At 36.1% G+C, this 18,366-nt stretch overlaps 1 protein-coding gene across 7 annotated transcripts in view; it reads right to left on the bottom strand.

The window, feature by feature from the left end:
• Window positions 1-18,366, bottom strand: part of VPS13B (vacuolar protein sorting 13 homolog B) — a 769,746-nt gene that overhangs the window by 103,028 nt on the left and 648,352 nt on the right. For all 7 annotated transcript variants that reach the window (XM_032316089.1, XM_032316090.1, XM_032316084.1 and 4 more), the window contains one exon: window positions 1,483-1,679. In XM_032316089.1, the coding sequence (XP_032171980.1) occupies window positions 1,483-1,679 (197 nt within the window). The remainder of the gene's footprint in view (window positions 1-1,482; window positions 1,680-18,366) is intronic.

The raw sequence follows: 18,366 nt of genomic DNA, 5'->3' as shown, positions 1-18,366 counted from the left end.
TTTGTTAGTGCCAGACTATTGTTTGGGGGAGAGAAAAGAATGGATTATATAAGAGGAGTAAGATAATGCTAAAGCCAGTTCATCAGGAGAACTGGAACAGGACGTTGAGAGTGACAGACGGCAAGACAGGCCTGAGCCCATGGTACACGCATTTTCATATGACCCAAGAAAACTATCCCACAGACTCGGATTTAGTATCTTTTTCTTGTCTTTTGTGGGACAGAAAGGCTTGACTAATAGGGACATGTAAATGAGAAGATGGGCTGAAGAACAGGTTACCAAAGCCAATTTTTTTCCTACTCTAAGTTAGTACACATATAAAGCAGACAAACATAGAAAACAGACAGTCTGGCCCTCTTTTGCCACTAACCAGATATCCTGTAGGAGATGTGGGACAGGAAGCTGTGGGGACATGATACAGAACACATGATGAAGTCTACAGTTCTAAGATTCTTTTTTTTTTTTTTTTAATTTATTTATTTGACAGACAGAGATCACAAGTAGGCAGAGAAGCAGGCAGAGAGAGAGAAGGAAGCAGGCTCCCTGCTGAGCAGAGAGCCCGATGCGGAGCTCGATCCCAGGACCCTGGGATCATGACCTGAGCCGAAGGCAGAGGCTTTAACCTACTGAACCACCCAGGCGTGCCCCCCCCTTTTTAAAAAAATTTATTTCAGTTCTAAGATTCTTTATGGCCAAATACAATGTAGAGCTACCTAGAAAGCCTTTGATAGAAGTCATTTTGGTTAGCCAAGTTTTTTTTTTTTAAATGTCTAGAGGTATTTTAAAGTTTTTTTTTTTCTTAAAACCACTTAAGATGGGTGTCTGGGTGGCCCAATCAGTTAAGTATCTGCCTTTGGCTCAGGTCAAGATCCCAGGGTCCTGGGATGGGGTCAGGCAACAGGCTCCCCACTCACTGGGGAGTCTGCTTCTTCTCCCCGCCTTCCCACCCCAGCTGTGCACACACTCTCTCTCTCTCCCCTCCTCAAATGAATAAAATCTTTAAGAAAAAAATTAAGCCACTTAAGAAATATTTCCAAAATTTACCTTTTTAGAAGGAGACAATACGATTTATTTAACCTTTCTCTTAATGTCCCAGGGTTATCATTAATACATATTATTTACTGCATCATTAAGAGTCTGTTAAAGAATTAATGGTTCTTTTCTTTACACTTTTTTGCTCATGATGGCTCTTTTTTTTTTTTTCTTCTGGTAGTTTGTTTTTTGAACTTTTTGTTTTTATACTGAAGGAACAGGTTCTTATCAGGAGGGCTCACAGAGCTATATTATGCATGTAACACAGGATTTTTAGTATGCAGACTTTGCTATGTCAGCTTCTGTCTTCTGTCCTAGTTCTCATCTGTGGTTTGTACAGATGCAGCTGCTAGCCAGCTAAGATACGACTAAGCAAGGGGTCACTAGATATAAGGAATTAATGACTGTTTCCCAGCATAATGTCACTATTTCATTTTTTTGCTGACTTACCTTTGGTCATCAGCACCATTTTGACTGCTGTTCAGGACAATTCTCCAAAGATCCGAGGATACCAGTTTCTTTTGGTCACTCACAAGATTGATATCTGGCAACTGTAGCTCACAAACTTTGCTTTCAGACAGACTAAATTCTTGAAATGCAACAAAAACCTTCTGGAGTTCATCCCAGTATTCCAAACTACAAGGAATCTATATTAAAATAAAGATTTTAGAAGTTGCAGATACAAACTATGATACAGTTCTATATTTGTTGAAATGCAAATTAAATCATCCAAGTTATAATATGAATAAGACTTTTAGAAAAGGATGTCTGTAAAAGACAGTTGTATTTACCCTGTTTACCTACTTTATTTTAAAAGACCCATTCAAGAATATATGAAAAAAGCCAAGAAAGTTTTTAAATAAAAGAGAAAAAAATGAGGAACAAATACCTACCAGGTGTTAAGTTTATTATAAGGCTATAGCAGTTAAAAGATAAGGTTTGAGTAATGGCCTACAAATAGAAGAAACAGAACACAAAATAGTATAAGTACTGATAAATTTTAGTATGTAAGGAAGATACCATTTCCAACAAGTAGGGAAAGACAAGAAATGAAGCTACAAGAACTGTCCAGCCATTTGGTAAAACCAAAGTGGGTCCCTACGTCATTCCTACACGAAAGTAGATTCCCAAAGGATAAAAATATTAAAGGCCAAAACTGAAAGCAGAGGAGGAAAAAAATTGGTTAATACTTTTATAATAGGGCAGTTTTTTATAAGTATCGCATGAAACCCATCAACCTCACAAAACCACAGTGGATAAAATCAAATTTTTTTTTAAAAAAAAGCAAACTGGGTAAGATAGGTGATATTCTATGATAGTTCCAGGAGTAACTGTTGTGGTAGCAGAGAGATCTTACAAATCAATGACAAAATGATAAATAAGCATGTAGAAAAAAATTTAAAAAGGAAGTATGTTGGAAAAGGCAATTAGCGATGGGCCCTGAACTTCCCTGCATGTCATTGCTAGGTATGACTAGGATGCAAGGCCCTGAAAGCTGTTAACTGGGGCTAGTTCTTAGGTTGTGTTTCCAGAGAAGAACCCTGAGGCATGTGGGAAAGTCTCTCTGCAGGACAAAAAGAAGTCTCACTCTAAAGGAGTAGATTTGACAAGCTCCGTGTTCCTTGGCTGTCCCACATACCCACTGCACGCCTACCATCCCCGAGGGCCCTTCTGCATTGCCCTTGTGGGACCTGCGGGCAAGAGGAACCAGTACAAACATGATGCTCATGTTACTTGTTGTGCGCGGAGTAATAATGTTCTTTGTTTTTGACCCATGAGTCTTACATCTTCTGCCAGTCGCCAGGGAACACTAACAGGCTGATTTATTAGCTGGTATATGGTAAAATCGCAGACTCTGACACTAATTAGTTCACAGCAAAAGAAAAGTAATCAGCCAGTAAGCCTGAAAAGATACTCAACTTCACTAATACGTAAATTCAAATTCAAATTCACAACATAGTGTTTTTTATTTGTTACTCTGGCAGTTTTAAAAGACGAACAGCTCCAATGTCTGCACGGGTAAGGGAATAAGCATTTCCATCCAGCATTTTTGGAGGGCAATTTGGTAATATCACTTAAATGCTTGGAAGTATATGTCTAAGAATTTGTTTACAGAGATTCCAATACAAGTGTGAATTTAGTTCAGCACTGGCTGTATTAGTAAGAAATTAGAAATGACTCAGATATCCATTAATAGGGGATTAGTTAAATATCACATGCAGATCTATAAATGGATTACTATACAACTACTAAAATGAATAAGGAATATCTATATACACTAACACAAAAGACATCCAAGGTACATTACTAATTTAAAAAAAAAAAGCTTTAAAATAGAACATGTGGGTTATTCCCATTTGTCATTGGGGAAAAAAAAAAAAAAAAAAAGGACTGTCCTCAGGTACGTCTTTTCTTTCGGAAACATTCCCTAATTACCATCCTCAGAGCTGATTGCTGCCTCTTTTGTGTCACTACTATTTCTAATACACTCCTCTATCATAAAACTCATCACACTTTGTAATTCCCTATTTCCATGTTTGTCTCCTTTAGTCAACTCTGAGATCCTTGTACAAAAATGACAATTATGTAAAAAAATTTTTCTTAGCATCTAACAGTTTTTGGACATACTAGGATCTTAACAGAAGCTTCCCAAATGAATAGATTTCTCCTTTTTTCCCCTAAATAATGATTCCTAATCTTTCAATGGGAATAAATGTTACCTCTCCACCCATAACAGTTTCTTTTCTTTAAAGAGGGACTTGAGCATCGGTGTGTGGAGAGATGCTTACTGGGAAAAAGGGGGAACAAAATGGATATGAGTAAGAGACAGGGGGATGCAACAGAAGCGTGTGTTCTCTTTAGTGATGAGGACAAGTAACACATTCATAGCAATCCACTTTTACCCACCATTTCTTGAAATTCTCTCTCCCTTCATGCTTTCCATGACCCACATTTTTCTAACTTTCCCTTCTCTGGGTCTTTGTTCCTATATTCTCTCTCAGCCTAAAATACCTGCATACCTCTTCATTTCTTATTGTCTCATGTTTAAATCCTTCCCATCTATCAAGGTCCAAATGAAATACCACCTTATTTTGAGCCTTTTCACCTCCCCAGATGGAGAAATGCTCTCTTTTTTTTTCTGAACTCTAATAGTTTTTTAAAAGGGAGTCTGTTTCATAGCTCTTATGTCTGTATACCTCATGTTATAGTTATTTCTACACATGACATCTTCCCTGGTAGGCACATTCTTTGAGGGAATGATTTCCATTTGGCTGAGCTTTGGATTTTCATAGTACCTGGCAAAGTGTATACAGTGAATGTTCAAGAAAAAAAAAAGTTGCTGAATGAATAATTCATGAATGAATGAATGAAGGAAGGAATATACACAAACTGGGTGATTCAGTCCTTCTCTGGCACATTAAAAATTCTCCACAAAGAAGTAGAGAAGATGAAGGCATGAACTTTGGAGTCAAACCTAACAGGATTCAATTCCTAGCTCCTAGCTATGACTTCTTGGGCAAATCAATTTCTCCAACATCACTTTCTTTATTTCTAAAAAGAAAAGAGTAACAGAACTATCTCAGGAATTGTGAGAATCCAAAGAGACAAAGCCTCTCATATAATACCACAAAGTAAAAGCTTAAAAAGTGTTAGCCATGAATTACTTATCCTTTTCATGCTCAAAGAACACTTCTGAAACTTGGGCATCTTTACCAGGAGCTGTGAGTTTGTGATAAGCAGTCTTACTTGCCAGATTTCTTAACGATGGGCTGGGCTTGTAAGAAGAAAATAATAAGCCTTGAACCTGGATAGGCAGGAACACTGTAATCATAGTTCAATACAGTTTTCTGTTAAACACCTATTAAAACATGGTCCTCTATGTTGGCTATGACTTGAGAGATAAAGGACTATCTCATTGCTTATCTTCCCTCTGGACTGCCCGTGACTGCCAATGAGTCAGTCCTTTGGTTTAGGTTAGTCATAACCAGAGGTGGGTAAGATGTGGAAGAGGGCAAATGAGTTTAGAAAAGCATATTTAAAAACCTATTGTTTTTCTGTAATGCAAACAATACAATGTAAAGTTCAAAATTATCTTCTTGGTAGGGAGGTTACACAGAAAGTACAGTGAAAAGAAAAGACTTGTTTCTGGTATTGTCTCCAGAAGTTCTCCATTAAAATTAATATATAATAGCTTATGAAAATTGGCTGTCACATTGGAAAGCAGAGTGGGGCTTTAAGGAAGAAAAATCTAGTAATTTTTGATGTGCAAGGCGAGGGTTGGAATAGGTCCATAATATAAGGCAATCCAAGCTGGGAACCATTGTGGGAAGCCATGAGGCAGTTTAAGGGCAATGAAAGTGGACTGTACCAACACTGGCACTTAGGGGAGGAGGAGTTATGGAGAGTTCAAAAAGAAAGACTTGGAAGAGAGCCAAAGACAAACTTTATTTAGTTCACAACTTTGTGTGAGGCTGGCTCTGTGGTTACATACTTCAATTTGAACATTACAGACAACTCTGAAGATTCAGACAACAATAGAAAACTACTAGAGAAATAAATCCCCAAATATCTCAGCTATGTGTTTGTTAGGATTTGCCTTTGTACACCCTATTTTTCTTGGTTAACAAAGGGATATTAATAAATTCACTCCAAATAAACTTCTGTTGAAAAAAATCGTACTACATTAGATGTCTGTGAGTACATTTGCTAAAGCATATTTGATCCCTTCCACCATTACAAGGATGTATTTGTCTTCAAGACTTCTGATGGAAAGCTAAAATGAGCATAACTAGTATTTTAAAGGTAATTTTAGTCAATTATCCATTCAGATACACATTGAGTCATAAATTTATAAACCATACACATAGAATCTTTATGTTTTATTTCTCCATCTTAAAATGTCTTTCTGGTATGGCACTCCCATAGGATGAAATCTTAAGTCATGGCTCTACATGGAGGCTCTCACTGCTATTTGAGCAACTCTTTAATGAATCTGAGCCTCAGTTCCCTCATTTGAGAAATGCAGGTAACAAAAACTATTGTTTTTAGGCCATGTTAAGGATTTTTGACTTTACCTTCACATCAGTGGGACATCTTTGAAAGGTTTTAAGCAAAGAAGTGATGGGTCAAATGTATGTTTCTTTTAAAAGCTTATGGATGTTGTATAGAGAATGGATTAAAAAAGGGCAAGCCTGGATGTGAAAGGACCAGGCAGGAAGTGAGTACTGTGGTCTATACCTAGAGTATAGTTGGTGGCAGCAGAGTGATGTGTGGGAGATTCTTGGGACATAAAATTTTATCGCCTGACTAGATACAAGGAGAGGGAGATGTCAAGGTTTCTGGCCCAAGCAACTGAGTGAGTGCTGAGGTCATTTACAAAGTTGGGTAAGACTCATCTGTCCCACGGGGGAGTAGGTTTGTGGTATATGTGGGGTAGAGGAGGGGAGATCATGAGTTCATTTTTAGGCAAGCTGAGTTAGAAGTAGCAATGAGTTATTCAAGTGGAAATCTGCAGTAAGGAGTTGGCTATTCTGAAGAGTAGAAGAGGGAGTTAATGTGTTGATACATGGCTCTAGGTTTGCCCAGCCTTAGCCTTTTGTCTGGAGAGTGTAATGGAAAGACAGAGCATCAGAGTTCAGGGTGTTTATTGGCAAGAGGGTGTTTTAAATGATGGATTAAGAATATAAACTGGCTAAAAGGGGATGAGAAAACAGAGTGAGCTGATGGACAGGGAGAGAGAAGGGATAGGTTTCTATGTGATATTTACAGGTTTATATATAGTTTAACAAATGACCATAGTGGAGTCTGCTGAGTGAGCAGGTTGGTGAGACAGACCACAAGTGAGATGAGATGCTGGAATGAGTGATTGAGGAGGCAGAACAGTTTGGGATGAAAGCAAGGTCCAGGACTTGCTGTTGGCTGGGTCATTTGCAAGGATGTTGATGTCAGTTGGGGGTGGGCTAAATGGGTGATTGGTACTGAGGGGGGCACTTGTAATGAGCACTGGGTGTTATATGTAAGTGATGAATCACTAAATTCTATTCCTGAAACTAATATTACACTATATGTTAACTAATTAGAATTTAAATAAAAAATTGAAAGAAAGAAAAAAGAAGCCATGGGCCAGAGACTTCTGAGAATTTGGAAAAGTGACGAAAAAGTTAGTAGGTGACAACAACAAAGAGGGGTGGGGAGGACAATTAATTAGATGGAATGAGTCTCAAAGGAGCAGGGAGATTTTATACGAGGGTAGAAGAGCAAAGGCAAGTGGCACTGGTGAACAAGAACATCTTATCTCCTGACCCTGAGGTAAAAAGAGATGGAGGGAATGAGGTCTCCACCTCAGAGGGTTACAATGGTGCACAGAGTCCCAGGGGACAGCAAGACTTTTATCTAAGGTAAAGGGGCAGGGGAAATGCTTAAAGAAGAGATGGAGGTTTAGAGGAGTTCACAAATCAAGTGTTCCAGAGGGCTCAGTGGAAGGGTTTGGGAGGTAGAAAGAAGGTCGGTGAGAGGAAGAAAAAGGGATGCGAGTCAGTGTCTATCCATACAAGAGGAGATCATTCTTTGGGGTTTCTGCGTGACTCAGTTGGTTAAGCATCTGCCTTCAGCTCAGGTCATAACTGCAGAGTTCTGGGATGAAGCCCCTTATAGGGCTTCCCACCCAGGATAGAATCTGCTTCTTCCTTTCCCTTTGCCCCTCCCCCTACTCATGTGCATTCTCTCCTTCTCCCTCTTTGTCAAATAAATAAGGAAATAAATAAAATCTTTTATTCATTTATTTATTTATTTACTTATTTATTTAAAAGAGGGGCTAAATCTCCTAGTTCAGGTAGTGACTAGGAGAGAGGGAAGAGAGCCGTGTATTTAAAATGAGTCCTGATTTAGGAGGGTTAGAGACAATGGTTGTGGTTCTAAAAGTTACGCTACTATTTGCTCCTGAGGTCTGGCTTGCATTGTGTGTGTTCTCTGAGAGGGATTCTTAAAAAACTCCAGCTATTTCTCCAGTGAATTCACAGCACAAAATCTGGTATCTGGTATATGCTTAATAAAGTTTTAAACTAATGAATGTAGTTAGGTGCTGAAAAGTTAACACTTTCACCTTCCTAAACAGTCTTCTATTCTACAACGATCTTGTTTTATATATACTGAGCCCCTCCATTTTATTCTGTAATCACATCCACTTTGAACAAACTTTTCATTAGCTCACTAATCTTCCTTTGCCTTTCAGTTAGGAATTGACATTGCCCAGCTAATCTCTAGGTTAGTAGTACCACAATTAAACGAACAAATTGAATGCAGTCATATTGTGCTTCATATGGTAGCAATTAATTATGCTCAAGGAATAACTCTGGGCTCTGTTTTGTGTGATCTATTTAAATAACTTTATTATGTGCTTTTAGGTCTGAAAGAGATGATGTGAATGATCTTTAGTTACATATCTATAACTGAGGATTTATTATTAATGCCTGCGCTGAATAACTTGAAGGAAAGAGGACTATTCCAAGGAAGTTTGGTTGCCAAAAAATAGTTTAGAAAGCTTGAATATCTAATACTGAGTCATGGGAAGTGGGAACAAGTAAATTGGTTTCACTGGAAAACATTCCACATGTAACACATGGTACATTTCAAATGACTGTCAAGATTATATATATATTTTATAACATTTTGTTTTCCTATCCATTATTTGACAGAATCTAAAAAATTAGCCAGCCATACATAATAAACTGTACTCTAAGCATATGTGGTCTTTGCATATGAATATATTTTAGGTTGTATATCTGCCAGTTGGTAAGAGCACATGTATTTTTGCATTTAAAATGTTATTCCACAATTTGTTTCCATTTGATGGCTAATTTGGAAGATTTGCATGTGTGTTGGCTATTTAAAAATATTTCTGGTACAAAGAATATTTTGGCACTTAATTTGTTTTTATTACTTAATAGCACTGCCAAGACTATTAGCAAGGTTGCAAGTGCCCATCTGTCCTCATAGATAAATGGCTCTGATTTCTTTGTGCAGGGCCTGCTGAATCTGGGCCACTGCCCTTTTGCCCACACAGTCATAATAAGCAACCTAGGAAGAGGATACCGAGAAAGTGTCTTCCTTGTATTTATGTGTATAATAAAGAGTCAGTAGGGAGGAGAAGATCTAGCAAGTGATGGATTCCATCAGTCTTGCTTCAACTGTCTTTTAGTTTGTATTAGACAAAATAGAGGCAGAGTGGCTACATTGGGCTGGTTAGCGAGCATAAAGCTGGAACTTTCGTTCAGGACTAGTTATTAAACCTGGTTGTAGCAGAGGACACCACTTTTCTTACTCTCCCCATCACATTTCCAGATTTCCCAGGATGCCAAGTCAACAGGTGACTAGGGGGAAGAACAGCTGCTTTTTTCAACATCACCTTTGTTTTTGTAATAATAATACTGATGGCAGCTGTGGCAGAAGAAACTACCTTGTAAATAGTCCTGTACAATTTACAAAGATTTTTCTTATACACTACCTTAGTGAGGAAAATATTATTGCCATTTTAAGGATAAGTTAACTATGGCCCAGAGAAGTCAGGTATCATGTTCAAGAACACATATTTAGTAAGACAGACCTACTGGCTATAGATTTTATGCTCTTCAACTCATTACCCTTAAAGAAGAAAAACACACCTAATAATGTGTTACTTGCAATTTCCATGTTCCCATTTCTTTAAAGTGGATTCTTGGGAAGAAATCTGAATGTGGGATCCATTTTAATCTTTATCATTTATCCCAGTCTTTTTAGTTACTTAATTGGGCAAATGTTTTCTCTTTTTTTTTTTTTCTCTCAGCACTTTGAATATGTTATTTCTCTCCCTGTGGCCTGCAATGGCTGCTGATGAGAAATCAGTTGTTGATCTTATCGATCAACCCACGTATATATGATGAGTCAAAAAGTTGTCTTTTGACAGTCTGAGTTGAGTTTATCCTACTTGAAGTTCACTGAACTGTTGGATGTGTACACTAAGTTTCATCAAATCTGGAAAGTGTTCAGTCATTATTTCTTCAAATATTCTTTCTCTCTCTCTCCTCTCCTTCTAGGATTCCCATAATGTATAGCTTGATACACTTGATGGTATTCCATAGGTCTCTGAGGCTCTGTTCATTTGTCTTAATTCTTTTTCTTTCTGTTCTTCAGACTCAATAATCTCAACAAACCTATCTTTAAGTTTATTAATTTTTTTCTTCCCTGCTCAAATCTGCTGTTGAGACCGTCCAGTAAATTTTTCATTTCAATTACTATACCTTTTAACTCTGGGATTTCTATTTGATTCTTTTTTCTTTATAATATCTATCTCTTTATTGATATATTTGGTACAAAGTCATTCTCATATTTCCCTTTAGTCCCTTAAACATGACTTTCTTTAGATTCTTGAACACATTTAAAATACGTAGCTAAAGTTTTGTCTGGCAAGATCAACATCTGGGCTTCTGAAGGACAGATTCTTTTGACTACTTTCCCCATCTATGGGCCATACTTTGTTTCTTTGCATATCACACATTTTTTTGTTGAAAACTAGTCATTTAAAATGATACAAAATTTTATTATGTTAATGAGTATTAACTCTATTACTATTGTACTGTTAATAAACAGTGGCAACTGTGGAAATCAGATTCTCTCCCTTGCCCAAGGCTTCTTGTCATTGCTATTTGTTGTAATTGTTTGTGTCTAGTAACATTTATGAACCAGTTCTAAAAAGTATGTATTCTTTATCATATGGTCACTTAAGTCTCTAGTTGGTGAGCTTAGTGGTCAGTTAATGATTACAGATTTCCTTAACAGTCTAGAACCAGTAAGCCCCCATATCTGCTGAGATGCTCTATGTGCTGTTGGACATGCTTTCAACTCTGTCTTAGCCCTCCCTTCCTGCTTATGCAGAGCCTTAAGGTTAGCCAGAGGTGAGAGTGTAGGGCCTTCTCAGGTCAATGCTGTGCAAGTGCAGAGCCTGGGGCAAGAACATAGCCCTAAGCATCCGTATGCTGTTGTGGTTTCCCAGGTATCTGCTGGAGCTTTTCAAAGCTTCTGTAAACATCTCATTCTGCAGCTTTTCCTTTTAAACTTTTTGGTTAGCTTAAAAGTTTATCTGTTATCCACAGCCTTAAGCAGCCTTAAAACTAATCAATTTCCTCAAATGATTCCTGACATATATCCCTGAGGTGGGGTGGAGCAGAGACTTTTCACACTGGAATATTCCTAGTTGATAACTTTTGAAAAAATAATTGTAGTGAAACTCTTTTTTTGTAATAGACAGTTATTTTATCTTATTAACCATTAAGAGTATACACTCCATTTATAACAATATCAAAGTGGTATTAACACTAAATATATTCCACAGGGGGAATGCATTGGAAAGATTAGAGATAGATAGGTTATAGAGTTTTTAAGTGATGACTGTAAGAGAGTAGGTAAGTAAATAGTTAAAATAAAGAAAGGTCTGAGCATGAAATAGTTGATTGAGGTGTGACTGGAAGAGACAATGTATATGTAGAAATTGGTATAAATGGACAATATAATCATTAAAACCTGATAAGCTAAAAATATACCATACAGAAGATGTTTCTGTTTATAATTATGATTGGATGTAACTGTACTAAATATGAAGAACATTTCTTATAATCAGTTATTTTTAATAACAATAGGAAAAACATTCATTACTCAGAACAAATGCAACTGAGTAGAGATACTTTCCAATAGTTATTAGTTTTTAATAGTTATTAAAAATGTAAAATTTATATAGTTATATTAAAAAATATTTAAAAATGTATTCTGGGGGCACCTAAAAAATGTATTCTGGGTGGCTCAGATGGTTGGGCATCTGCCTTCAGCTCAGGTCATGATCTCCAGGTCCTGGGATGGAGCCCCATGGCAGGCTCCCAGCTCAGCGGGGAGTCTGTTTCTCCCTCTCCATTTGTCTCTCCCTATGTTGTGCTCTCTCTGTCTCTGTATCTCTCTCAAATGAATAAATAAAAATCTTGAATAAAAACATATTCTGACAATGAATTTGCTGATTTTTTGGTTTCTACTTCAAAGTATAAATCTATCATTTAATTATGACACAGAATACAAATATATTTGCAATCTCAAATGTTTTTAGTTTATAATACTATTTCTTTTTATGTGTACCTGCTTTTTTAGTTGATTTTGAAGAAGGAAAAGAAAAGATTCTATACATCTTCAACTAATAGAAGTCATACCAAAAAAAAAAAAAAAAAACCAACCCCAACTTAAAATATTGGAACCAGTTGAGAAACCACAAGTATTCAAATGCAGGAAATCATGATTTTATAACATTTGAATGTGATCTACTCTTGGGAAACAAAGTTAACCAAACCCTATTTCTGTACAGGAAATATTCCAGCGTACAGTTGTAATACATTGTGGTGAAGGGGTACAGCTGCAGAGTTTTCACCTGTAATGCCCCACTGGTATTGTGGCTTACTGCATTGCATCAAGACTGCCTTCCTGTCCGGAAAACCCTCTAAGTACAAACAAGACTCTAAGTCCAGATTTTATTTTCCCTTGGTATCAAAATATGGTAATTTAAGAGCCCTGAGAAATACTTTTTAGCCTTTAAAAGGAAATATGTAACATTCTTTTATTAGGATCTATGTTTGGGTTGGTTTTTCAAAAAACTTAACATATGACCCAGTTATCTTATCAATTTATCAAGCTACCAAGTTTCAAGCAAATGCAGGTGTGTAATATGACATCTTTCAAGATAATATTTTTCCTTAAAAAGAAATAACAAAAATATATTAAGAATTTCTGAGTCAAAACTAACTTAAAGCAGAGGCAACTTTACTATTTTATGGTTTCTTTTAATAAGAATACAAGTCCTAAACTCAGTACTGTGCTCTACTCTCATCTCTAACTGTTCAGGTATTTTACTCATTTGCATGAAATGATGAAATGAACATTGTATACTGTAAAGAACATTAATTGAGAATCAGGGAGAGCTTACTTCTTGTCTAAATTTAATTGCTAGCTGCTTTTGTCACCTTGAGTTGAAGTCACGTAACCAATCTGAGCCTCAATTTTCTTACCTCTAAAAAACTAGGATGATGGGATAAGATTATTCTAGCTCTTTCCAATTTTAAAGCAATATATAAATACATAAAGAAATATATATGTACAGTATTATATAAATATAAATGTATGAATATAGGGTTTGCTTCTTAAAGTTTATATTTTAGGAAGAGAGTTCATATTTTAAAGTATACACTGTGAGCCAAAATTTACATGATTTTATTCCAATCCTAGTGATAATTCTGTAAGTTAGTTAAGGATATATTCATTTCATATGAGGACGAGAAAGATCCAAAGGGTTATACAACTTGCCAAGGATCTCAGTGATAATAAATTATAGGGCTTGGACCATTGGATTCTAGAACCCAGGGAGCTTATTCACTCTACTGTACTGACTCCCATATTTTAGTTACCTGATTGTGCAGGATTTAAAAACTATGCAACCTGACAAATAAGCAATGCTCATAAACCAAATACTTATACTGCAATAATTTGCTATATGATTATTCTTAAAACTAAAAAAGTTAAATATATAATAATCATTGATAACCACTCTTAATAACCCTTTACAATAAGAAAGAGAACTATCGTACAGATAGTATAACCTTCAATAATTGGAAAGAAGGGATTACAGAGTAACTTTTAAAAATCTTAAAATATTTTAGAACAAAAAGCAAGTTTAGTGTATTTTATAAAGGCTTGTCATAAACGTTTAAACTAGAATGGGGTCAACAAACTTGAGGTATATATACATACACACCTCAAGTGTTTGATACATATACATACATATATATCTCAATATATATACACACACACAAATATGTGTGTACATATATGTGTGTGTGTATACACACATACACAAATAAAGTGATATCTGTTTCAACTACATGACTTTCCCTATTATAGGAGTTAGAAAATACCTAAATGAGTATATGTCTGTGTTCTAATGAAATTTTGTTTACAAGGACAGATGGTGGGCTGTATTTGGCCTTCAGGCCATGTAGCTTGCTGGTCCCTCATTTAGATGAATATTGTTGTCTTTACAGAGGTCCTTTAGAGTATGTCTTTTGGGAAATAATTCTCCATAAGCCTTTAATGTTTCCACATGTGTTGGAGGTAAAGGCATTATCTTTGCTCCAGACTATCTTTTCAAGGATATATGTACCGCAAACAGCCATGGAAGACGGAGATAACGTCTCCCTACAAAAAAAGAGCAGGCATGTTTACCTCCCATTATAAAAGATTCAGGCTTCCCAAGTTCTGGGTTCCTCTTCTATAATGTAACTCACTGTGTATGCAAGTGTCACCTGGCTCTTTTCATGTTGCCCTAAAGAAACTGGGGCTTGATGAACCAGCAAATATGCACTCTGTTGTAGGTATTAAGCTGCCATTCATCCAGCACTTCTGTGTTTTCTATCAGTATCCATGGGAGTGCAGCAGGCTAAGCTGTTAGACTGCAAACGAGGTAAAACTTAGACTCTTCACAATTGTGGACAATATTTACATTTATTTAATATATATTTTATATGTTTCATATATATCACACATATATATAAATGTATGTATAAGAATGAGATTAATTAACCTCTCAATTATTCTTAATTTATTCAATGGTATTGTTTCTATGATAAAGGCAAGCTACTAATAACCAGGCAAGAGTGACTCATGATTTTGATTCTGATGGAAGTATGATGAAAAGAGTTATTTGCTGACACATACAGAAAGGAAAAAGAAAAAAATACAAAAAATTAAAGATACTAAGAATGCCTAATCAGCTCCCAATTAAGGGGAAGACTGTACTGTGTAGTTTCCCTACCTCCCTTCTTTTCTTCCTTCCTCCCTCCCTTCCCTTCCTCCCTTCCTCTCTTCCCTTTTCCTTCCTTCCTTCCTTCTCTTAAGATTTTATTTATTTGAGAGGGAGAGCAAGAGCACGCACGCATATGTGAGTGGGGGAAGGAGCAGAGGGAGAGGGACAAGCAGACTCTGTGCTGAGCACAGAGTCCCCATGCAGGGCTCAATCTCATGACCCTGAGATTGTGACCTAAGTTGAAATCAAGAGTCAGATGCTTAACCAACTGAGCCACCCAGGTGGCCCTGTGTAATTTTCAAAATAGTAACCTTAATTGACCTCTGATATTCTGAATAAATGTCCTAGGAGAATAAATCTCAGCATGTTAAAATGATATTATATGCAAATACCATTAACATTCCCAAGGAATTATGCCCAAATTCTGGACCCTCTCCATCTTCCTAGACTAATCTACTTTTATACTACATACGCCTTTAGCTGCCTTCAATTTGTCTCCATCAGAGCTTCTTGAAATCTCATTCACCTTTCAAAACTATTCTCTTCACCTCCTCCCAAGAAAACAACAAAACACCCTTCTCTACTCATCCAAATTAGAAGTGATTTCTCTTCTGAACTCCCAAAACATACATAGTTTAAAATCTTTTTATGGCATAAGGTAATACTATTTTGTGTTGTGGTTATCTATGCATATCGGTGCACACGGAACTCCAGCTTAGATATCACTGTAACTTTCTGCCTTTCTTCAAAGGAACTTTGGGTAGAATAAGTACATAACCTTAGCTACTACTCTCTTTGTTCAAAACTTTTAACAGAACTATTGCAAGGATCTCCTTGTCTTCACCCTGCTCATTCAGTAGGCTTCACAGACCTATAAAGAGATCATGAAAATAGTATGTAAAGCCCAGGGCCTTACTTTGGCGATTACTTTGAGGAGACAGTCTCAATGCATTAAGCTAATCTTATTCTATTTTATCTTGGACTTTTATTTAGTCACAATCAAAGGTACTGGAAATCAAAGGTAGATGTCATACAAACTCTGCCCATAAGAAGTCTGATGTAAAGGAAGGAATCAGTACTATAAAGAGGCCCAGGGTAATATGGGTGTTCTAAAGAGGGGCAACATTCCCAGCCTGCAGGGAGACAGACAATACCAGGGAAGGCTTCCTCGAGGAAGGATCAAGAAATGAACATATAAAAGTAACAAATTCATACATGTACGAGATATGTTTTATCTTTTCAAGATTCAAGTTAAGGCATTCCCTACCTAGAAATACTACATTATAAATGTATACAAAATTCATACCATTAAATTAAATGTGAAGTATCATTTTTTTCAGATATACATAAATCTAGCTGATAAGAAGTGACAATTTAATTGGCACAAACCATTGGGGAGTATCTATTTTAAAAAACAGATGAAATGTATTTTACTATAAACTTGAAAATCAGGAAACATTAATTTTTGTGTTACTAGGTATCTAATAAAATTTTGTTCACTGCACATAAAATACTTAGAATTTGAAAATATATGTTCAAATCTGATAAAGCAAACGTAAGTAGACTGTATAGATTCCTAAGACAATCATATTCTCAAATGACCACCTCAACACTATAGCCCTAAAGTGGAATGCAAAAGAAAAGGAGTCAGGGATACCTATGATTTATACTCTTACCAAGAAAACGTGAATGCCTTTGACATTGATTATGATTCTTTTCCTATTATCTGTCATGTCAAATTTGCCTGAAATAATGACTTCGAGTAGTTTAGTGCCAATCACTCTTAGCCTTATACTTCTCTGATTTACCATTAAGAACAGACACAGGGTGTTAGAAAATAATGTGTATTTACATACCAACCAAACATATCAGACCATAGCTCTATTCATTTGGTCTGTTTTCAGGTTTCAGGTGGCTAAGGGAACAAAGAAGGCTCTCATAGCCACCCATAATTTTCTAAGACTTGCAAAATCATCTCTTAGAAAATCTACAGAGAGGCAAATTTCCTGGGCTAGAATGACTGGCTCTTTCTTCATAAATTAGCAGATAGAATTTCTGGCTGTACTGACCACCATTATTTGGTGGTGACCTATGTCCTGTTAAGCGAATCATCATGTAGAAAGAATGTAATGTGGAAAAGATGAGTTTTGGGAATGTTTTTTAAGACAATTTAGTTAAATTCATAACACATCATGGACTAGAAGAAAAGCCACAGACACCTAATTTGCTGTTTAGGGGTACATCACTGGCTTTGCATGGCAAATTTTTCTCTAATAAGATTCACAGAAATAAAAAACACATAACACAGAAAACTAACAAATAGTACGGACAAGAGTTAAAAAAAAAAAAGAGACCCAACAAACAGTTGTGCCCATAGGTCAATTTTTATATTCACAGAGAAATGGTCAGCACCTTCGTGGGTGTTCCCCATTACGATCTTCTTACTCTGACCCTACTGCTCAAGGGAAAAGAAGTATTCTTGGAACATGTCACTCTTACAAAAGTAAAAAAAAAAAACAACCCACAAAGGACAAATTCTTTTATATTCCCTAATATAAGCAGTCCTTAAAATTTTAGTAAACAATTAAAATAGATGGTATTAATTTTATAGTTTTCCATAAAACAAGGAGAATGGCTTATTTTTAGGGTTCAAAAGTATAAACATTTTTGCCTTATTTTCCATGATTATACAATATTTAAAGGCTTTGATTTTCATTTATAATTCTTGATATGCAAAAGCTGACAATTCCAAAAGGAATCAGGATGATTTTGCCCATGACTGAAAAATATAGGATTATAGATTCTCTAAAAGGTAAAATCTGGCACAAGTCTGAGTTTCCTTGAATGTAATAAGCTATGAATTTTTTCAACTATATATCCTCAACCCCAGGACTTTATTATATCTCAACTGGATATTACAGCTTAATAGTTTGATCTAAGTATTTTAAAAATTCCTTTGGCTAAAAGCCAAATATAAAGCTTTTTTTTTTTTTTTTGGTACAAAAACATATCTATTTCTAACTTCTGGCCCGCTTCTCCCTTTGGACCTCATCCCTGACAGACATCTGTATTTTGTAACTTTTCCTACATTCTGGCTCTGAAGATACTCTGAGTTTTGGCCCAATAATCCTTTCCTGTTTGAATTCATCAGTGTGAGAATCACAGGATTGTAAAGGACTTTGGGAGGTCATATAGACATCAACTTGGTGCTCTGGACACTAACCCCAAATTGTGAAGACAGATGATGTTTAAGACATGTAGAAAATATTTCAAGATTTATCTCATCAAAACTGGAGTGCTTAACATGCCTCGGTATTAGAAAATGCTTTACGATATAGTTTTCATTTTAGAAAAATGTTATTTGGCAGACATCATGGCCTTCCATAAGATGAACTACCATAGAGCTTATATAGTCCATTAAAGCTATATTTAAGACTAAGAGAAATTAGTAGCTGGGCTCCAGTGGTACA

This window comes from Mustela erminea, chromosome 16 (genome assembly GCF_009829155.1).
Source record: "Mustela erminea isolate mMusErm1 chromosome 16, mMusErm1.Pri, whole genome shotgun sequence".
Taxonomy (NCBI): Eukaryota; Metazoa; Chordata; class Mammalia; order Carnivora; family Mustelidae; genus Mustela; species Mustela erminea.
This window is presented reverse-complemented; position numbering and strand designations above follow the sequence as displayed.